This window comes from Zingiber officinale, chromosome 10B, assembly GCF_018446385.1.
Source record: "Zingiber officinale cultivar Zhangliang chromosome 10B, Zo_v1.1, whole genome shotgun sequence".
NCBI classification, from domain to species: domain Eukaryota; kingdom Viridiplantae; phylum Streptophyta; class Magnoliopsida; order Zingiberales; family Zingiberaceae; genus Zingiber; species Zingiber officinale.
Window position 1 is genome coordinate 94,338,736 of NC_056005.1, and position 22,332 is coordinate 94,361,067.

The 22,332-nt window shown below is 37.4% G+C and overlaps 3 protein-coding genes across 4 annotated transcripts; 2 read left to right on the top strand and 1 right to left on the bottom strand.

Annotated features, from left to right (window-relative positions):
• Positions 1-828: 828 nt before the first annotated feature.
• On the top strand, positions 829-10,401 carry LOC122029394 (formin-like protein 6). The gene is made up of 19 exons (XM_042588360.1): positions 829-911; positions 1,000-1,399; positions 2,326-3,026; positions 3,119-3,340; positions 3,431-5,226; positions 5,305-5,431; positions 6,735-6,806; positions 7,179-7,277; positions 7,411-7,452; positions 7,969-8,049; positions 8,131-8,181; positions 8,274-8,355; positions 8,742-8,836; positions 9,086-9,157; positions 9,241-9,357; positions 9,460-9,528; positions 9,613-9,679; positions 9,799-10,099; positions 10,174-10,401. The coding sequence occupies exons 2-18, from the start codon at positions 1,327-1,329 to the stop codon at positions 9,966-9,968; spliced, it is 3,936 nt and encodes a 1,311-aa protein (XP_042444294.1). The 5' UTR covers positions 829-911; positions 1,000-1,326; the 3' UTR covers positions 9,969-10,099; positions 10,174-10,401.
• A 72-nt stretch (positions 10,402-10,473) lies between these two features.
• On the bottom strand, positions 10,474-13,717 carry LOC122029968. The gene is made up of 7 exons (XM_042589112.1): positions 13,288-13,717; positions 13,145-13,186; positions 12,158-12,240; positions 11,949-12,050; positions 11,625-11,839; positions 11,126-11,220; positions 10,474-10,955 (listed from the first exon to the last, which is right to left on the bottom strand). The coding sequence occupies exons 1-7, from the start codon at positions 13,430-13,432 to the stop codon at positions 10,717-10,719; spliced, it is 921 nt and encodes a 306-aa protein (XP_042445046.1). The 5' UTR covers positions 13,433-13,717; the 3' UTR covers positions 10,474-10,716.
• A 305-nt stretch (positions 13,718-14,022) lies between these two features.
• LOC122030561 (nuclear nucleic acid-binding protein C1D-like) lies at positions 14,023-17,050 on the top strand. Of its 2 annotated transcripts, none has more exons than XM_042589771.1 (6): positions 14,023-14,294; positions 14,402-14,457; positions 14,554-14,608; positions 14,716-14,796; positions 14,883-15,128; positions 16,851-17,050. In XM_042589771.1, exons 1-5 carry the CDS (start codon positions 14,075-14,077, stop codon positions 15,095-15,097), a joined length of 627 nt encoding a protein of 208 aa, XP_042445705.1. In that variant the 5' UTR covers positions 14,023-14,074; the 3' UTR covers positions 15,098-15,128; positions 16,851-17,050. The 2 variants fall into 2 exon arrangements, with proteins under 2 accessions (XP_042445705.1, XP_042445704.1); XM_042589770.1 differs by having other exon boundaries at positions 14,883-15,120.
• The last annotated feature ends 5,282 nt before the right edge of the window (positions 17,051-22,332 follow it).

The window sequence follows — 22,332 nt, forward strand, 5'->3', positions numbered from 1 at the left end:
AAAAATTTCGGTAAAATATGTTATAATTAAGATTTAAACTGTGCATATTTGGATTATAATTAAATACTTTTCGCACATGACCCCGGAGATAGTTCGGATCCTCTGTCCCCATTTACCTCTCTCCCCGTGTCTCATTGTCGATCGGACGGATCAGATTAAATCTCAAGGTATCATTGTACATCACAAGGATATACATATATTTTAAAGATGTCATGATATCTTAAAATTTAATCTGATCCATCTGATCAATAATAAGACCGATAGAGAAAATAAAGACAGAAGATCCAAACTACCCCGAGACCATTTTAATTCAAACTCCATTCGAAATCGGAGTCCCGACTCACTATTTACCTCGGCCCTAGGGCAATACTTTTAATTTCTTTTTAAGCACGTGTATGTGGCCCATCTATGTTCCCCACGAGCGACACACGTGCCTTAAACAACCGGTTGGTCACTTCATGATGAAAGACAAACCCCATCTAAAATCACTCCTTTTGTTTACCATTTCTCATCTAAAATAATTTAAATAAGGAATAAGTTAAAAAAATCAATAAATTTTTTATAATTATTTTATAGAATAGCCACCCTAATTCTAGTATTAAATTTTCTTTTTTAATAATTTTTTGTGATCTTATTATTCCACTCATAATTATTAATTATATTATCTTATGAAAAAGAAGTTTAAAATTTTAAGATATTTTTCAGAAAAAGGTAAATTTCACTGGGAAAATTGATTTTTTAAAATTTAGTATTTTTCTATAAAATCAAGTTAGTTATTACAATTAACTAACTTTCAACAAATAAACGGGTGGACACTTCAAATTTCGGTGTATGAATATCAACAGCTAAAGCAAGCTCGCGATGAAGAGCCACGTCATCCTCGAGGCAGCGCAGAAGAAAGGGACGTCTCAGTCAGTTCGCTGAATCCCAGATCTCCATTTCCATTTTTCTAATCCAAGAACGTCTTTTTCCTCCTAAAAATCTCGTTTTTGGACGTAGATTACTCGCAAAACTTCATCTTTCGCTCGTTTTTCGTCGATTTGCACAGCGACGAGGGGTTAAAATAATCGGAACAGGAGGGAAAAAGGCGGTAGCGATTCCTTGAAGCTGCAGCAAAATCCACGCTCTGTATCCGAATCCACTCTCCCTCTGCTGCAAAGATAAGTTTTTGGTCCTTTTGGATGAGTATTTCAACCTTTGCCCCATCTTCTCCGCAGTGGAAGAAAGAAAACTGGCGTGAGCTCTACCCTTTAGCCTAGGGTTTTTTGGCCTTCCTGTTTGGTTCGGCACATCGGCGTTTCCGTTTGATTCGGCTGGATTTTAACTATGGCGCTGTTTAGGAAGCTCTTTCACCGAAAGCCACCGGATGGGCTGCTGGAGATTTCCGAGAGGGTTTACGGTATGCTTTTGATGCCATCAAACCCCTTTTCTTATAGCAATGCTGCAAATTGAAGTGGATATCGAAAATAATCTGATACATGTTTGTGCGATTTACTGCATTTGGTGTTTCTTTACTAGAGATTAAATCGTTTTGCTATCTGCATTTGGTTGATTCTAGGTCTGTAAATGTATAGAATGTTCATGAACAATTAGATACTTGATTTAATAAGAACTCGTTATGTTCATTGAGAAGCAAGTTTGGATACTAGTGAACTTGGATTTTAATGTTCATACCCAAAGCTTGTAAATAATTGATTACAAACTTATTGTTAACTTGTATAAAACTTGATTATGATCATATTTTTTAGTTTTATATGCTAATATATTAAAATATAATGTCCATCTTAAATATTTTATAATTTTATATCACCTATAATCTATTAAAAATGAGAAACTAATATACTTCATTTATTGGATCAACAAATTATAAGGACAATTGAGCTCAGTAAAAGCTCAAGATTGACTTAAACTCAATAAAACTTCTATCGAACAAACTTGAATAAGCTTGATATGAAAAATGCACAAGCTCGGCTCATCTTGGCTGCCTAGCTAGTTATGTCTGACAAGCTTGTATGTTTGCTTGAATGCTTTATTGAAAATAACTTCAATCTGTCCATTTGCAGAAACTTGTCTAATTTCAACAGGGATAGTATCTCAAAATTCCCAATTCATTTTTTTTTTTTCAAATATCTTCCACTCCAAGTTTGGACGACCTATATTTGGGGTATAACTTCAACTTCAGATGTTAGCTTCAGAATCTAATCTTAGGCAAAAGTAACTTGTTTGTGAATAATAAACACTTTTGAATGAACCTAACCTCAAATAGACTAGCTACATCTGTTCAATTTCTGTTGGAAGAAATTAGCTTCTGTTTAATGATTGCAGTGTTTGATTGTTGCTTCGCAACTGATGTCTCCAAGGAAGATGAGTATAGGTTCTACATTGGAAGCATTGTGGCGCAACTTCAGGAACAATTCCTAGACACCTCTTTTATGGTGTTTAACTTCCGGGAGGGAGATAGCCAAAGTCAGATTTCCAGTATATTATCAGAGTATGAAATGACTGTGATGGACTATCCACGGCAATACGAAGGATGCCCATTGCTCTCCATGGAAATGATTCACCATTTCTTGAGGTCAAGTGAAAGTTGGCTCTCATTGTCTCGACAGAATGTCTTGTTGATGCATTGTGAGCTAGGTGGTTGGCCAGTTCTAGCATTTATGTTGGCTGCACTTCTAGTTTATCACAAACGGTATGCAGGAGAATGGAGGACGTTAGACATGATTTACAAGAAAGCCCCTCATGAGCTGATGCACTTGCTATTACCTTTAAATCCACTGCCCTCCCAACTGAGATACTTGCACTATATCTCGAGAAGAAATACTGACTCAGAATGGCCTCCTCTTGATCGGGGTCTTACTTTGGACTGTGTTATTCTTAGGTTTATTCCAGATTTTTATGGAACAGGTGGATGCAGGCCATTATTCCAAATATATGGGCAGGATCCCTTTCTTGCTGCCGATCGGGCTCCAAAAGTGCTATTCTCAACACCCAAAAAGAGCAAGTTAGTCCGCTTCTACAAACAGGTAATTTCTACAATTCAATGGACATGTGGCCTTTTTCAATCGAGTGATTTATAAGACCTGTTTTAGCATTCTGCTTATTTCTGCTCATGCAGGAAGATTGTGAACTTGTTAAAATTGATATACATTGTCATATTCAAGGAGATGTGGTGATAGAGTGCATCGGTTTGGAGGACGATCTAGAACACGAGGAGATGATGTTTAGAGTGATGTTCAATACTGCCTTTATTAGGTCTAACATTTTGATGCTAGATCGTGATGCGGTAGATATCTTGTGGGATGTCAAAGATCGGTTTCCAAAGAATTTCAGAGTTGAGGTCTGCTTTGCCTCATATCGTTTGATGAGTTGGTCCAAATTTATGCTTGCAATAATTTTGTTTTCTGTTTTTTTTTTTGTGTGTGAGCAGGTTCTCCTTTCAGAGATGGATACATCTAATTCACCTCCATCTTTGGAGTCAATGAATGTCCAGAAAAAGGGGGAGTTTCCGGTTGAAACATTTTCTGAAGTGAAGGAAACATTTAACAATATGAATTGGCTGGAATCAAAACCAGATACTGCGTCAGAAGTTCTTCAGCAGATTGGTTCTTCAAAGGCTCTTCAAGATAAGTTGGATGCAGTTTCTCCACCGAAATCTGGGAATGATGTCATTCTAACAGAATTAGGTCCAGATGTGCTGTGTGAGGATGCCCTTTCTAGTGAAACCACAAGTGCAAGGTTATTATCCTCTTTCCCTAAGAGGTATTCTGTTCCACTCCACAAAATTTCTGATTCAAATGCAAAGAACAATGTTGAAATGCATGGCCTCCAGATTCCAAAGAAACTTCCTTCTCAGATTAAAATAATATCCCAAAGAATTCCGGTATCTCGGTCAACTCCTGCTTTTTCTTCTAATTCTATTCCAGGCTCTCATCCAACTGTTTCAAGGTATCATAGTGCATCATCAGATCTTGGAATCATGGCTCTGCTCAATGACCATACTTCTGATAGCTCTGAAGTTGCTCACACAACAAAGTTTGCTTCAGCACTCGCAAGCATTTCAGCTTCTGGATCTACCATTTCCTCTGATTCACGACAACTCCGATCATCATCATTATTAACGACTTCAGCAAGCTGTGCAAAAGAAGGTTCACTGTCACCACAACGACTGTCATCAGCACCACAATCAACAATTTCAGCTAGCTGTTCAACAAAAGCCTCACTAGCACCTACCCATTGCCCTCCACCTCAACCACTTAGAGTAACTTCGTCGGAATCTTGTCCTGTTCCTCCTCCACCCCCACCAAAAGTGACTTCACTTGCTCGTCTACCTATCCCTTCTTCTCCTCCACGTCCACCACTGCTAACAAAAGTGACCTCACTTGTTCACACACCTGTCCCTTCTCCACCACCACCACCTCTTAATCGTGTGCATGCTAGAAAAACTGAAGCTTGCGTCGGTCACAAACCACCATTTAAAAGCTCTAGCTTAGAAGTGCCACCATCACCTGCTTGGAAGATATCAGAGTCACATGCTTCTGTTCTTTCTATTCCTTCTCACCATAGACATTCTGTTCAATCACTAACATCAATTCCTTCTCCACCTCCTCCTCCTTTGAAAGGCACATCATCGTACCCTTCCTTTTCAACCTTGAAAAAAACTGCTGCTTCATCAGTTGCACATCAGGTAGCCTCAGCGATCATAGCAAGTAAGACACCACCCAACCCCCCTCCACCACCTTTGATTACCTTGTTGAGTCCTAATACCGACATTTTGCCACTGAGAAAAGGAATTGATACTTCTTCTGTTCCTTCTCCACCACCTCCTCCATGCCCTATCTCAGCAATTGCAATGTCAGCACTACCTCGACCACCTCACACATTATCAAACAATTCTGGTGGTTTTGCTACCAAAATATCAGCTCCATCTGTACCACTTCCTCCTGCACCTCCAAATTCCTTGCAGAGCCTTACTATTCCTAACTCTTCTGCAGCTAATGGAATTAACTTTGACGCAATACCTCCCCCTCCCCCTAGTGGCATCAGTGCTCCTTCATTAGAGGGGAAGGGACGGCTCCCTGCTAGAACTCCTAATTTCAGAAATTTGCAGCCTAGCCAGTCTTCATCAAAAAAGTGTAACTTGAAGCCATTGCATTGGATTAAAGTAGCACGAGCAGCACAAGGAAGCCTATGGGCTGAGTCACTAAACACAGATGAATTTTCTAAGTGCGGTTGTCCTTTCTTATCTTTCGACATCTTTACTTCTTTGAAATCTATCTCATACTAGCTTTTTGGCTGTGCTAGGTCACCAGAGTTTGATATGTCTGAATTGGAGAGTCTTTTTTCAGCAGCACTGCCAACACCTGATGCTCGAGGTGCAAGTTCCAGGGGTGGGCGTTCCACTGGCCCAAAATCTGACAAAGTTCATCTGGTAAATGAATGCTTCTTAATCTGACAAAGTTCATACCCAATTATAAGTAGCATAGTATGATTAATGAGCACAGATAAAGTTCTACGCTCAATCTACACGATTTTTAAATTCTACACTCAATCTACACGATTTTAAAATTCTACACCTATTTAAAATCATTTTATTTTGTGGAAAACAAAACTGGAATTTTTTTCTTATTGTTTCACATTTTAATAGAATGTGATTCCGTTTAGAATTGTATTTCAAATTAGAAATTTTAAATTGGAAGTCTGAGATTAGGAAGTTTAGATTTTATGATTTTGAAAGTTTTAAATTTATATTTTGAAATAGTCCAAACTCCGAACAAAAAGTAGAAAATTCATATTGTAGAAATTGATGTCAAAGAAAAGTAGCCGTCTTTATTGATGAATCCAAAAAAAAGAGTTGTTAGAAAATAATGAGTACAAAGTCTTATATAGTGAATTATCAGAAAACCTAAACCCTAAATTAAAATGGTAAAAGACTAAATTGCCCTCAAGGCTATAAACAAATAAATAGTTCGAAAGCATGAAAAATATAAATATAAAATATGTAAAACTCACAGTGATCTCTAGTAGATCTTGATCTTCCTTTGTCGTCGAAAAAACGATCACGAACCACTTGTCGTCGGAAGAACGATCACGAACAAATCGGAAAGTTCTTCATGGTTCACAAACCAAATCCCATGCCTCGGATGTTCTTCTTCTCTGCAAGACACATAGTCTCTACAGAATTCTGACAGCACTTCTGATGTGCTTCGGTTCCATCTGCGTACACAACGCAGCAACCTTTCTTGATGCATGCACCCCTCTTGCTCTCTTTTCCTCATTGCACCAATTGCCTTGGACGCTTTTTTATAGAGGAAGATGACTCTTCATCTTCCTCTACCTCCATTAATGGAGGAATGAGAAAGGCTTGGAAGGTGAAGGGGAAGAGGCACCCTTTCACCTTCTTAACACCAACACAAAATGCCCTTTGAAGGCTTCTCGATACTTTTAATGTACTAGTGTACCTTTGTTGATAAGTCATACTTGCTGAATCTGTATTGTGTTTGTACACCTTTGCACTGCAAGCAAACACAACTTCTAATTGTTGTTATTTTTGAATAAATAATGTTTGATATATGTAATTATGAACAAGATATAAGCGATAAGTCATAGACAACCCATCTTTGAAACACACTTTTGTATTCTTTTATGCCTATAGCATTCTCGCATAGATGAGCATGTGAAGTGCTTTGAATGTGGTAAATACTAGCTTTAATATCTTTTACATGTGCTTGCAGATTGATCTCAGACGGGCTAATAATTGTGAAATCATGCTTACCAAGGTTAAGATGCCATTAAATGATTTAATGGTAAGTAGGTGACTGATGGTTGATTGTTTCAGTGGTGTTATTTCAAAACAACACATGACACTTATCTTTTTCATGAAATCTTACTATCATGTTGTCACTTTTGTATAATGGTGTAGCTTGCCAATTTGTTTTGATATTTTACTTTCAGTAAATCATCAGGTAATTGTCTAGGTGAGAGACAAGTTGACAATTGTTGGTCAATTAATATGAATGATAATGGGAACAAAATCTTAGCTTGGTGTATTTTAAAAGCAATTTCTGATAGATACTTTAGAATCATCCTAAGGCATGAGCTTGCTGCTGAACATTTCTTTCCATTAATTTCTGGAAGCCATTTATTGATGATCCTACACATTATCATCTTTTTTACAGAGTTCGGTTCTCGCCCTTGATGATTCTGTTTTAGATGCTGACCAGCTGGATAACCTCATAAAGTTTTGCCCTACAAAGGAGGAAATGGAACTACTCAAGGTACTATCTAAATCTGTTCATTTTTGACGGTTTTGGCATTCGCAGGTTTCTTTGTTATTGCTAGCTCTTCTAGTTTTGACATTTTTTTCTTCTATTACTTCAAGTTGTCGTTACTTTTTTCCTATAATTTCAGGGTTACGATGGAGACAGAGAAAATTTAGGGAAATGTGAGCAGGTTAGTGTGCTCACCTGCTGCTGTTTATCCATTTAGTTTTCGGTAGAAGATAACATGCCCTTTCTGGACATAACTATTTGTCAAACTAATACAATCCATGTATTGTTCCATACCAACACATACAATCGACTGATCAGTCACTAGTCAACCTTAAGTTTCCCTTAGATTTCTCTACAAGTACCCTTTTGACTGGTGGAAATGATGTGTGAGGTTATATATCGAATAATATAATTCTTTAACAGCTGTTGGAGAGCATATCTTCTTGATATAGGATGGGATGCACAGTTTCTTGCTCGCCTTTGACGGTGAAATAAATTTTCTACTGTATCATTCGAAAGGGTTGTCGAGATTTAAATCTTGGTTTACTGCAGAAGATGACTAAATTGATGTCGTATTAAGTTCTATTTTTCTTCTGTGTCGTAGATGACTAAATTGATATTGTATTGAGTTTTGTTTGAACTTTGTGTTTAAGGCAGTTTTGATTTGTGTGCTTACCATTCTCCTGATTTTGAAAAGTATTTCTTGGAGCTGATGAAAGTCCCTCGAGTGGAATCTAAGTTAAGAGTCTTCTCGTTTAAAATCCAGTTTCGCTCCCTGGTTCGTAATCACCTGCTTTGTTTATTTTGGATGAACTTTACCATGAGGCTTGGGATAAGTTTCTTGAAACTCTTCTTATAGGTTGCTGATCTTAAAGGCAACCTGAACATCGTCAATTCTGCTTCACAAGAGGTAAATCACCTTTCGTTTTGTTTTTTTTTTTTTTTTTCAGTTTACTTATCGCGGGACTAACCTAGTTTATGATTGCTCACTTTAATTTTCAGATCAGAAGTTCTGTTAAGTTGAAAAGAATCATGCAGACAATTCTGTGTTTGGGAAATGCATTAAACCAAGGAACCGCCAGGGGTGAGTCAAACTCGTGGAACATGGTTCTTTCGATTCCTTTGGATATCAATATCTTGATTCTTAACCTTCAATCTATCACAAGGTCATTGTTTCGCTTTGATTCTCACCAAGAACCCTCCTTAGCTAACCAAAATTACAGATAAAATAGATCAAAACGCAAGTGTCCTTCCCTGGCGTCTAACGAAAAAAATTGACAGTGACTGCTTCCCTGACATTTTGTAGTAGGAAACTTGTGTTTGATCCAACTTTTCTCCAGTGACTCCTGAGTGGAGGTCTTTCAAACTATGTAGAAAGATTAGTCCGAGTCAATTGGACAAGAATTCCATGGAGAACTTATGTTCAGGTGGATTCAGGATATTCATCAAATACATTCTCTCATTTTGCAGGTTCTGCAGTTGGATTCAGATTGGATAGCCTTCTCAAACTGACAGATACACGAGCACGTAACAACAAGATGACGCTTATGCATTATCTGTGCAAGGTACCTCATAGTCGTAAACTCGTAGCTATAGATATGCACATAAGCTAACCAATGCAACTGATGTCTTTAAACTTTGGGAAAAAGCTTTTGGATTAGTCGTATACAAGAATCGTGTTGGTTTTGTTTGGTGATAGAATGCCGTAGTAAATTTATGTTTTCATACAGAGTTGAAGCTTCAAACTTGAATTCTCGCTATTTACGATTAAGTTAAATATATGGCTATTTACGATTCAGAATGCATGGTCGCAGGTTCTTAAAGAGAAGCTACCTGAACTTCTTGACTTTCCAAAAAATCTTGTTAGCTTGGAAGCTGCAGCAAAGGTATGTATGATTACTCGATTTCTGAAGTTGTTTATGATGCAACATTTAGAACCTAACTCAATGTATCGGTATGTGTTTTGCAGATGCAGTTGAAGATTTTGGCCGAAGAAATGCAAGCGATAAACAAAGGCCTTGAGAAGGTCGAACAGGAACTAACAGCATCTGAACACGATGGTCATGTTTCGCAAGGTTTCCGTGAGGTAATCATCCATGTCGTATAGCTACTTCACTCTATTGCTCAACGATATGAAACTCGGAAGAACATTGATTGTTTTCTTATCGCCTAAACTCTTTTTTGTTAGACGCTGAAGGAGTTTTTGGTTTGTGCCGAAGCAGAAGTTAGAGCCTTAATTTCTCTTTATTCGAATGTGGTATGCGATGTTATTGTTTACTATGTTTCGCAATCTGAAAACTCATGATTTGCTTCACAGTTTTTTCTTTTAAAACTCATGCAGGGTAGGAATGCTGATGCATTAGCTCTTTACTTCGGAGAAGATCCTGCACGGTGTCCATTCGAGCAAGGTGACTAATACCCCGTTTTTGCTAACTCAAGTTTGTTTTTCCGTTCTCAACCAAAGAAGTTTCAGATATTGATTAGCAAATGTGATTGCTTTTTCCGTATATCGATCATTTCTGTGCAGTTGTCTCGACGCTTCTCAACTTTGTTAAAATGTTCACGCGTGCCCACGAAGAGAACTGCAAACGACTAGAGTTGGAGAAGAAAAAGGCACAGAAAGAAGAAGTCGAGAAGCCAAAGATGTCTAATTCGAAGAAAGAGCAGATGCGAAATAGTTGGTGCTTTCACCATTAGATCGCGCGAAATTCCTCTTCACCTGAGGATGATCGAAGGACAGGATTCCTATATAGAACATGACAAAGGAAACTATCTCAGTTCTACAAACTGAGTATGCAGTACATGGAGCTATCCTTGCGGCTGAAATCGTAAGTGATTTATCGTGTGCTAAGCTCGTTTAAATTGTGATGCACTTGACCCAACTCTCGGTTTCCTCTTGCAGCTTCGCTACGCAAAGGAAGAGCAGATCAGAATGCTTTGTCGGGCCGCCATGTACAGATTGCTAACCCAAACCTATCTGAGTTATGGTCACTTCAACAGGTTTTTGTTTGTCAAATATGATGATATACAATTTTCTCGCATCTTGTTTCACAAGTGATGATATAACAAATAAGTTTTGATATGTACTCTTCTAACAATGTGAGCAATGAACACTAAATATATGAATACATACGAGGATAAACCCTAAATGCGCATCGTATGATCGGTATCCCTTCTATTGACACAATCAAGAGACGGATGGTAGTTTCAAATATCGATTTAAGTAACAAATATTACAAACAAGACTTTTTAAAAATTTTCATTGTGAATAACAAGTAGGCGCATTGATGTACATCGATATAAAGGTCAACTTCGACAAACACACCATGCTGTAACATTCTTGCGAAACTCTCACTTGCAAGTTTGGATTCACAAAGAATGATCCACAAGAGCAATGACAACAACAAAGCAGATGGGAATGGGATAAATTCTACTGGTTTTTGTTTCAAGATGTTTCGACCAATCTGACATTGCGTGGAAGCATAAATTCAGCATAGACAGGATAATGAGACGACGGGTAGAAGCCATCGATGTTGTTGTTCACAACCTCACAAGTTGCTGGCACCAACGAACGTCCTCGAAACAGAATCCAGTCGACGTGCAAATCTTGAGTCTGGCGATCCCAACATAAACATAGAGCTCTGAATACCAGCTTTAGGAATTCTACTGCACCTTGCTTGTCGCCTGCAGTACGGTAATGTGTTTGAACTAGCAATTGTTGAAGAAAACTCTTTCTTCATAATTTTTTTTCACTAAGAGGCAGCTTATTGCTCCAGGAGCTGACCTAATACTTACAGATTCTATCAAATGCAAGCAACGTGCGAAAATAGAGGAAATATCGAGTGTAAAGTTACCTTTGAACCCGTGATATGTGCGTATTAGGGACACATTTTTCCGAGCCCTAGCATTTGGCCAAGCATCTCTCATATCGCCGACAACTCCATGCTCTCTGCAATGATATCGAAAACAATACGCTAATGAGAGCTTGAGCAATTTTAAAAACACATTTGTTTCTTTAACTGTCATAATCTTGCATGCAAGAGCAAATTAGCAGAAGAAATGCACCATAAACCTTCAGTTTGCAAAATAAAATTAAAAAGAAAGAAAAACAATGCATTTCCTACATATGTAGATATTGCTAAAAATTAATGAAATGTCAGTTATGAAGTTCGTGGTGTAACATTCAACAGGGAAATTACGATAGAAGTTGTCAATGGTGTAAAAGATGGCTAAACAAGTAGAATGTTTACGGGTCAGTAATGAATATTTCTACTGAAGATCATCCACTCGATCATTTTGAAAAGTTGCAACCGATTTAAGATACTTGAATATTTAGTTTTCTCTGTGATTTACCTGGATCTTCCTAGCAAAAAACGCCCCGTAGTTGATTCCTTTTGACTGTTAAATCCTCCACAATAAATGACAGGCAAGTTTGGCGGCAAAGAGGCTATGTGCTGCCATGTGAGTAAAGCACTTCTTCTACGTGCACGTGGACTGAATTCGTCGAGGTTGGTATTAACAATCTGGAAACTGAATCCTGGTGGTTCTACTCTCTTAAGTTGAAATGTGTGTGAATCGAGTCAAAGAAACAAATAGCAAATAACATTTAGAGTCTACAAAAAAAAAAAAAAATCTACTATTCAAACTTGTTTGGTAAGAACAAATATGCTAGGATATAGCCCATGTAGCAATGGATGGCACTGTAGCTCCCCACGATATGCTTCCTGGAACAGAAGGTGATTCCGACAACCAGAATGTACCGCCTTCAAGAAGCTCAACCTTCATGAATTCAAAGAGATTGTACACAAATACATGACAATCGAAAGTTAGAGAATATAATAGTCTGTGAAGAGTTTTGTAGAAAAAGATAATGAAAGTTTTAGTACCTTCTCCTTGTCATAGAAGATTGTACAATACTCATCTGTGGTATCTTGAGATCCTTTCCTTGAAATACCAAATTGTTCGTATGCTGGAGATTGATAGAGATTAGTCAGATAGTTGGAAAAGGATTGTTGCTACAAACCGATCTCGGATTCAAAAATGTGTGATCAAATAGCAGAAATTTTCCAGCAATTGTTAGGCTGCATTCGGTAGAATGGTGAAGAATTGTGAAAATTTAGTTCTATCTTAGAAAACCATGGGGGTGAACAAGATTTCTCAAGGAAAACCTTTTTTCTCAGAAATACCTCTGTCGTTCATCATTCTGAAAATGAAATATTTTATCAGTCATTCAAGACCTTGGCACACTGTCTTTCCCTTACGAAATACCTTTTTATCCGCCTATTCTGTCCATTGTTTCTTCACTGCTAACCCTTAACATGAAACTAAACTTTCAAAACGTTATACTGCACAGCTTTCATTGGAAGGCTTATGACAGACCATTCATTTATTCGAGCATGATGGTCGTGCATTTGTCCACATTGCCAATTCACTGTGGCAAAAAATATTTGAATATAGATAGACAAACAAATGAAGTAAAAAAAAAAGTGCATATGCTCACACCATGATTCACTACGAACAAATGGAATAAAAAAAAATGGATTTCTCATGCCACACCAGTTCACACAAGAACATAGAAAAGAGAACAATTGAAATATGGGAAATATGGGAATGGTGCTACTACAAAGAAGCAGCTTCTGAGTTAAAACCACATATAACTCATTTTATGAAAGCAAGATGATGAGAAAGAACATGTCCACTGCAGCAGTGAATGTTCTTAGGCATCACAACACATACAAAAAGTAATAGGGCATTCGATAGAAGATTACTATGAAAGCACAATACGGCATCAAATGAACTACAATTCATAATCACATAAAAGTATATTTTGGCACAACAATCTGATACTGACAATTTAGCAGTAAGGTGATTACCAGGTAAACACTGCTGAAAATATTCCAGCTGCCACTTTAAGCCTACAATACAATCAACATAGTAAAAAAAACAGTTCAGAAAATCTTCACTGAAAAGGAAAGAGATCAACACTTAGATCTGCAGATATCTGCAAAGAACTCACCTTGCTGAGTGCAAAGAATGGTCGGGGAGTAGTTAGTGATCACACTAACGCAAAGATCCTTCCGCTTCTCCCACGAATTAGGGCTATCGCTCGGAAGATCCCCTTCGTGGAGATTAAAGGTCATAACCGAGATCGACACACTCATCTCTCTCCCTGGCCTATCTGCCTACTCCCAATTCCGAGATTCTAACCGAAGAAAAGGGGAAGAAAACAGTGGTCCAAAAAGCAAAACCAGCAGCATAGATTCCAACTAAATGAGCTCGGAAACACGGATCACATCAAAGATGGCATCTTTGGAACCTTACACGATCAGAAATCACAACTTTGCTGGAAAGATCGATCCTTGGAAGCAAAAGAGGAGAGGGATTAGGGAATCGGAGCGGAGAGGGGAGGCGACGCTGGAGAAGAGACCAAATCACGAAGAGAGTTTTGTTGTGTCGGCGCTGGAGAACGGGAACAGATCTGAACCGTCCAGCTGTGCTGATGAGGGACGGCGTCACCGTCCGTCCCGATGACTATGAGTCAAATGTAGAGGACGTTCTATCCTCCGTGGACCGGTAAATTGGACCGAGTTAATTGGCGGTTCATTTCCTTGCCTTATTGAACCGTTCGGTCTGGTTCGACTGATGAAGTCAGAAATTAAAAGAGCAACTGCCGGCCGGCCAACAGATCACAACTGACCTAGCACGAATCTCGGCGCATCGATGGAGCGCTACAAAAGCACACGAGATCGAGCGGCGGCTCGTTTCTTGTCCTCTCTCTCGGCGGCGAAAAGTACTAGAGAATAATGGGCGGCGGCGGTGGCGGAGAATCGACGGAGAGCGCCGTCGTTCCAAGGGCGTCCCTGGACGCCGTCGGAGATACCTTAGCGGCCGTCGACGAGCTTCAGTCTCATCTCCGCCAGGCTCTCGCTCTAGCCGACCCCGACGTCCTCGCAGAGCTCCCCCCTCTCCACCGCGCCCGCGCCTTTCTCGTCCTCGCGCGGGCTGCCTCCACTCTCGTCCAAGGTGTCCCGGTCTCCCTTTCACCCTTCCAGTTCTCTGCTTTCGTTTCTTCCTAATAATTCGTCTGAAAATTTTGTCTCCTTTTTTTGCTTTTATTTCGAATCGGGCAGTGAGATTGAGGTGCGACGGAATTCGATCAGACCAACATCCCATTGAGAAAGAGCTGGTACGCTCTTCCCACGTTCGCCTCATTTATAAGAGAGATCTGAGTAAGAGAAGTTGTTCTTGATGATTTTAATGGCGGTATGGTCTTTATCTCCAGGATAGGTTAACCTTGTATCAAGAGAAACTAGGACGTTATGACGACTGGAGTAATGGTATCCAAGATTGTTCTGATGTTTTCGTGACGAATTTCCATTTTTAACTTGTTTAATTTGCTTGACTCATTGCCTACGTCTTTTGTTTCTTCTGATTCCTGTGGTAGCACCTTTGCGGCCTTCAGCTCGGTTGAATTCCCAAGCGGCCACGCGTTTTATAGGTCATTCACTACCTGACCTGACTCCCGGTATGCATTTTCATTTCAGTTGCCTCTGTGGATCATTGCATTGTTTTAGGATATTGGACTCAGATGGAAGAATTATTCATGTTCAGAACAGAGGAAAAATCTGCAAGATCTCAGTCGAGGGACTTTTGTCAGGAGGCCACCTTACCACAATAGGGCAAAAAAGAAGCATAAACCGAATAAACAATCTGCCCGTGCTGCTGCGCAGGAGTTTCTTGAGAAAGCAGCACGAGAGCTGCTTTTTGCTTGTGAGCCTGGTGTGAAGGGGCCCTTGCAAGTTACAGCTGACCAGGATGATGATTAGATTGGTCAACATTTGCTTACGAGGTATTATAGTAAGTTCAAATTCACCCAATGATATGCTCTTCTCTAAGAACAGCTGTAGTATGCTATATGTATTTCATCTTCTACTATATCATTTGATTTTGTTATGAGCAAGTCGTGATTGTATATTCATAAGCTGTATTCTATGTTTGTCACTTGCTTTCAAAATACAGTAACTGTTAGTGAACTAGATTTTGCTCTCTTTTGGTTATTTAGTCTGTAGGAATTGCCTTTCAATTTGAATACTTCAACTAACATGGAAGTAGATTCCATATGTTCAACTTATATCATAGATACCAGATTTTTTCTGGCCCTGCGACAAATTAGTTTGATTTGTATTGTTCAAACTCTTTCAGAGATATGTATGGTTCAAGCACCTGAGCAATTAATCAAGGTGACAATTTGAATTTCGAAGGTAAGTTAAGATTTTAACTAAAGGAACATTTATGCTTTAGGTATCAAATATCCCTCTTTCAAACTGCACACACCGCTTGTCTAATCAGATTAAGTTATATTTGCTGCTATACAGTTGTAGATAAAACTAGTGCTGTCTTAGTTTGTGGTTGCACCCCGACAGAAGTGGTGGTGGAATACTGCTTGTATTTCTCAGTTGCCAAAGGGCCTATAAATACGAGACTATACACAGTATACGGAATCATATCAATGTGAATGTACTAGTATGGAAACTAACTAATGGGAATAACATCTACATAATAAAGGAGAGAAGATAATACCTCCTCTATGGTATCTGGGATTATCCATCCATGTCTGGAATATGGGATGATTCCTGTGGCTGCTGGAATCAATGGCTAACTTACGCGACCGTAGGTACTCTTCTTATATTGAGGGGCTTCATTCCAACTCATTTGATAATATTTTAGAAGAAGGGGAGCCTTGGCGCAATAGTAAATTGCTGTCGTGCGATCTTACTGCTATGTGATCTAGAGGCCACGGGTTCAAGTCTCAAAAATAGTCTCTTGCAAAACAGGGTAAGGTTGTGTGCAAGTGATCCTTTCCTGGATCTCTCATTGGTGGGAGCTTCATGCACTAGGTTGTTCCTTTTTTATTTGATAATATTTTAGAAGAACTATAAAATCTTCATCCAGAAGGCCTATTACAGAAGTCAGTCACTAAACATTAAAGTTGTTTGCTCTTCAATTTGAAGCTAAAGTGCTTTGCTTTATCATAGACAATCGGGCAACTAAGAAATAGATGTGTCATATTACATCAAATAAGCTAGAAATTGAGCAATATAAGATCATTAAATAAGATTATTGATCCATATATTAAGGGGAAGAGGGAATATGTCAAAAAAAATCTAGATGTTTATTTCAGGCATTAGATCTAAATCAAAACTATTATCCCCACTTGACATAATTAATTTATATATGTCTGTGTGTTTTCTGATCAGCAATAATATAATTTGTTTGGTTTCAGAGTCAATTGGCTTACTTGTCGGTCAGGTTCTCTTGCCCAGCCTACCTGCCTGGTTTGGTCGGTCACTCATCTTGCCCGACCTACCTCGACCTGGCCCATGTTCAATAGCATTGTTATTTGAATAATGAAATACCTATTCCATATAAATAAAATTCACCATTACTCAACAACCACATGAGTTTTCTTTCAGCTTGTTTTACAATTGATTGGAATGCTTCGTTTGATTATTCTCTCTTCTTAGTAAAAAACCTTATCTTTCCTCAAGGTCTTCTAACACTATTTCACTCTTGGAACAGGAGAGAATCCACCTACCTTGTGCCAGTCCTCACTGTTGTTTCAGCAACTGGGTGGAAGTGGTGATCAGTGGCCTCCCATGATAAGCTTAAGCAAACATCTATGGAGCAATGTGATTCTTTTTCTCAGATGTATTTATTGTGTTTGTCTTACCTCATTAAGTGAAATTCAAGTAATATTGATATGTTTTTTGTAGCCTTAACAGTGGTCTCAGTATTGTTCCCGCCGCCATCGCCACCGTCCGTTGGCAGTTGGTTGTAGTATATTTTTTATCATTTTATAATACTATGAATTATATTTTTTATAAAAAATAATAGATATTAAATAAAAGAATATAAATTACATATAAATCTTTTACTAAACATAATAATGTAATATTAATTATATTATATTACAAAGTTTATTATGTTACAAGTAGTTTGATTATATTTCATGGTTGCAAACTGAATTGCATGGTAGAATGACACTGCTAATAAGAGTTCACTTGTTGAAAAAGGTCGTCGCCATGGAGATGCAATTTTATTGGGTGAGGGATTTATTTTTTAATGATTCAAGTGCTCGAATTTCATTCGACAAATATTCTGGTTCATCATTTTGATAATTTTGAGCATAATTTATGTACATTTAGAAGGGGACTTCGAGGCCTCTATGAGCATAGTCGAGTTATTTCTCAAGTAGGACTTGTCATTAGAAAAGTATAATTCGATTCTCGACAGAAATGTCTCGATTAAGAGTGTATGGAGTCGTCTTATAGGGATTGTAAAATGTTAAGATATGGCTTTATCTTTTACCTCCCGGAGTTTTAGAATTTTATTTTATCATATAGGTACATTACTATATGGAAATATTCTTTATAGTTTTAGGAGGTAAGTCTACTATGTTCAGAAAAAACAAACACAAGGTTAAAAACATAAACCTAAAACTATAGGAGACATTTTTAAAAAATGTCTACAAAACTATGTGGGTCGAAATAAAAATTTCCCTAGTAATGAATTCCTGTCATCTTCCATCATCTCATGGCGAGCTACCATGGTAGAGTCAGACAGCAGCAGACACGCAAATTGCTTCCTCTCCATCCCCTCGCTCTCTCTCCCATGTTTCTATCCCTTTTTTTCTTTTCTTTATTTTTTCTTTTATTTAATTTTATTTTTTAATTAATTTTATTTATTATTTTTTCATTAATACTTGTATTTTTTTAAATTTTATTTAGTTTTATTTTTTTAATTAATTTTATTTATTATTTTTTCATTAATAATTATATATATTTTTAAATTTTATTTCATTTTTATTTAGTTTTATTTTTAAATTAATTTTATTTATTTTTTAAAAAATTTATTTAATTTTATTTTTAATCAATTTTGTTTATTATTTTTTATCAAATTTTTTATTTTATATAATTTTTAATATATGTCAAAATCTTTCTCTTTCTTTAAATTACTTTTCTAATTTGATACTTAAATTATCTTCATCCAACACTTGATACATGTCAGAACATTCTCTCCCTTTAAATCATCCCTTCAACCATTTTTTATTTTATATAATTTTTAGCATATGTCAGAATCTCTTACTTTTTTTAAATTACCTTCCTAATTCGATACTTAAATTATCCTCATCTAACTCTTGACACATGTCAAAACCTTCTCTTCCTTTAAATCATCTCCCCCTCCGACTCTTGACATATAACACATGTCAGAATCTCTCACCATCCTTAAAGTACCCATCCTCTAACCCTTTAAATTACTCCTCTTCAACACTTGACATATGTCAGAACCTCCCCTCCTTTTAAATTACCCCTTCCATCCTTTAACATATGTCAAAATCTCTCATCCCTTTAAATTACCCCTATCCAACCCTTAACACATGTCAAAATCTCTCATCACTTTAAATTACCACCCTTTCAACCCTTGACACATGTCAAAATCTTTCATCCCTTTAAATTACCTCACTTCCAACTCTTAACAAATGTCAGAACTTCTCACTTTCTTTAAATTACTCATCCTCCAATCCTTGACACATGTCAAAACACTGCTCTCCCTTTAAATTACCTCCTCCAACCCTTGACACATGTCAGAACCTCCCCTCCCCTTAAATTACTCACCCTTCAACTCTTGACACATGTCAGAACTCCCCCCCCTTAAATTACTCACCCTTCAACTCTTGAGACATGTCAAAACCTCTCACACTTCATTTTTAATCACTCTTCAGTCACACCTCCCTCCACTGCTACCTCCCTCTCAGCCTCTCCTTCTCTCTTCCTAAAACATAGTTATCTTCTTAGCCATTACTTTTCGTAATTCATAGAAGGAAACTATAGATGACTATTTAGGTTTATTTTCAGATAGTTAGTTAATTGAAAATGATGTTCCTAGTAGAGAGACTATCTCCAACAATATTCGCGATTATACAGTCGAATTTACCATATATCAGGTTAGTTATTATCATTATTTTATATATATTTGTTATTTATTTTATAAGTAGAGAAATTATATTAAGATTGGATAATGTCATACTTATACATGTTTGTTATATTTTTTATATAGATATTTAAAAGTAGATAAGATATGATAAATTGGGTAAAGACAGTTGGTCTGAAAAATAGTATTATAGTGGTATTAAAAATTCTACTAATTTAAAAAGTGGCAAGCTATCAAAGTGTCATTTTATGTGTGAAAAAAGTGGAAAGTACAAACCGCCACGATATATAGTTGATGGACAATCCTTAAAAAGAAATACCGAGACTAAAAAATGTAAATGTCCATTTGAGCTGCGAGGTATACCAATACCTCCAGATGGTGTGATGTGGGGTTTAATGGTTGTTTGTGGTTTTCATAATCCTCAATTAGCATAATATATTGATGGTCATGAGTGTCCGAGTAGGTTAAAATCAATAGAGAAAGAATTTGTGCTCGACATGGCCAACAACATCACACCTCGTGAAATTCTTAGTATTTTAAAGGAAAGAGACTCGTCAAACACTACAGGGATCAAAAGCATTTACAATGTCATTTTTACAAATAAATCTGCTAAACGGGATGACCTAAATTTTATTCAGTATGTCTTAGACCAATTAATCAAGAAATAATATATCCATGATTACTGTACAAATCCAGACACCAACGAAATCACATATATTCTTTGGATTCATCCAAAAAGTCTAGAGCTATCTGTCAACTTTTCGTCTATATTGATCATTAATGCACATACAAGACCAATGAGTACTGAATACCACTATTGGAGGTTGTGGGTATCACATCCACAATGTGAACTTACTCACTTATGTTCGCATATCTTGGTAATGAGATGACAGAGCAACTGACATGAGCATTAAGTACCTTAAAAGAAGTGGATGGTTGAAAAGAAGACATCATTGCCATTGGTGTTTGTTTCAGATTGGGATTTGACACTTATTAATGTTATTGAAACATGTTTTCTCAATGCACATCACATCCTTTATATTTGACACATAAACCAGTGCGTAATGAAGAAATGCACCCCTATGCTTGGTTTGGAGTGACAATATTTTTATGCATCATGACACTCATTAATTCTTACTAGCATAAGTGGGATGTCATGCACAAGGAGTATCAACGATTCGAGGGTGTTCTAAATTACCTTTGGGATATATGGTTACACCCTTACAAAGAGCGGTTTGCTTCAGCATGGGTTGATACATGTATGCACCTTGGGAGCAATTCAAATCAAAGATATAGTCACCTTATAACTTTATTATTTAAATTTTGTTCATTATTGTACTATTTCAATTCTTTTCAGTGTTAAAACACAATGCATTTTTTTATTATAGGACAGAGTCTGCATATGCGAGACCAAAGTTATATTTAAGAGATACCATGTCATCCCTACAGACATCTTTTGAAAAAATACACAAGATGTTGAGAATTCAGTTCAGGGATATTAAGAAATCGTTCGAGAGATCTCTCAACATTTCATGCCATCAACATTTACATGATGGCATTTTCAGTCAAATAAGATATCGGATTTTATTAGAGGCAATGAAGTTGATTTCTGGTCAACTAAAATGCATTGAGAAAGCATCTCACCAGCTAGTCGCCAGATGCAACTGTTCTATCAAAATTGTATATGGATTGTCATGCAAGCATGATCTTGCACATTACCGTTACTTTTCCATTCCAATTCTGCTTCAGAGTATCAACGCTCATTGGAGGAGATTGTCGATGGACGTACATCAGTTTAATGACGAGGGAACACAACCTAACAAAACATTCCACGTTGTTGAGATATTAGATGGGATGAATCCACATATGTGAGAGCATATGATAGACAAGTTTTTCGATATGATAGATCCATCTCAAACTACAGTTCGAGCTCCTTCATACAACACAGAACATAGAGGTCGACCTACGAGTAGAGATGAGCAAAGTGAATGTCGCATACCTTCTTTTATAGATGCATTAACTTCAGGATCTAGGGTTTCTCAACCGACTGCAACATCTCGAGAGAGAGGAAGACGTGAAAGAGGATCGAAGGTTCGCAATACTCAAACGACCCATGATCATTCTCCAATTCCACTCATCTATGATACTTATATTGAGAAATTACCTCTGTCTCTGCAACGTTATATTTCTCACATTGTTGATGTTCAACCTGATGGTCATTGTGGATTCAGGACAATAGCTACACTAATTGGGTAAAGTGAAGAAGGTTGGTTTCAAGTACGATTCAAGCTTATAGAAGAGATTTAACAAAATAAAGATCTATTTGATCAACTTTATCTAGATCGAAATTTGGGAGTTGTCTTTACTCACTTACCATTAAGAACTCCTCCAGTTCCAAACCAAGAGCGTCGAGAAATAGCTATTGTTTATATTGGCAATTACTTCGTACAAGTTTTCTTACATCCTTATTACCCTGTACCACTCATTCCAATGTGGTGGTGGCAACATTCATTGTATGAAGCTAAAGGATGAGTCACTCGTTATAGGACACGTGCTCATTTATGCAGGGGCGTAGCTACATGGGGCCCAGGGGGTGCGACCGCCCCCTCTGAAATTTTGGGGGAAAAAAATTAATACAACGATTTTTTTAAAAAAAGGATTTAGTTATAAATTCTAAAAAATTCAGGATTTTTTCATAAAATGTTCAATTAAAACAAAAAAAATCCAAACTTTTTTTTCTCTCTCCCATTGCCCGTACTTTTTTCCCCTCTCCCTTCATGTGTTTTCTTCCTCCTAATCTCCTCTCCTTTTTTCTCTCTTGTGGTCTTTTTTCTCTCATAATCCCCTTATTATTCTTTCCCTAATTTTAATTTTACCCTCAAAATTCTTTTGTCGTACATTGATGTTGTTGTCATCCACGTTGCTATCGTCGTTATCACCAGCACTGTTGTCATTTGCTGCAGCGCTGCCATCGTCGCTTTGTCGACGCTCCACAACAAATGCATTTTGATTGAGGCAAAGTTTTCTTGCTTTATCTCTTTTGATTACGAATTTAAGTGTTGGAAAAACA

Excerpts from the sequence above, each read along its gene's own strand:
- LOC122029394 (XM_042588360.1), top strand. The coding sequence starts at position 1,327 with ATGGCGCTGTTTAGGAAGCTCTTTCACCGAAAGCCACCGGATGGGCTG. Across the intron at positions 5,227-5,304 it reads AACACAGATGAATTTTCTAA|GTCACCAGAGTTTGATATGT; the intron begins GTGCGGTTGTCC and ends TGGCTGTGCTAG. Across the intron at positions 8,050-8,130 it reads AAATCCAGTTTCGCTCCCTG|GTTGCTGATCTTAAAGGCAA; the intron begins GTTCGTAATCAC and ends CTCTTCTTATAG.
- LOC122030561 (XM_042589771.1), top strand. The coding sequence starts at position 14,075 with ATGGGCGGCGGCGGTGGCGGAGAATCGACGGAGAGCGCCGTCGTTCCA. Across the intron at positions 14,295-14,401 it reads TGCCTCCACTCTCGTCCAAG|TGAGATTGAGGTGCGACGGA; the intron begins GTGTCCCGGTCT and ends CGAATCGGGCAG. Across the intron at positions 14,458-14,553 it reads ATCCCATTGAGAAAGAGCTG|GATAGGTTAACCTTGTATCA; the intron begins GTACGCTCTTCC and ends CTTTATCTCCAG.
- LOC122029968 (XM_042589112.1), bottom strand. The coding sequence starts at position 13,432 with ATGAGTGTGTCGATCTCGGTTATGACCTTTAATCTCCACGAAGGGGAT. Across the intron at positions 12,241-13,144 it reads TTTTCAGCAGTGTTTACCTG|CATACGAACAATTTGGTATT; the intron begins GTAATCACCTTA and ends ATCAATCTCCAG. Across the intron at positions 10,956-11,125 it reads CACATATCACGGGTTCAAAG|GCGACAAGCAAGGTGCAGTA; the intron begins GTAACTTTACAC and ends ACCGTACTGCAG.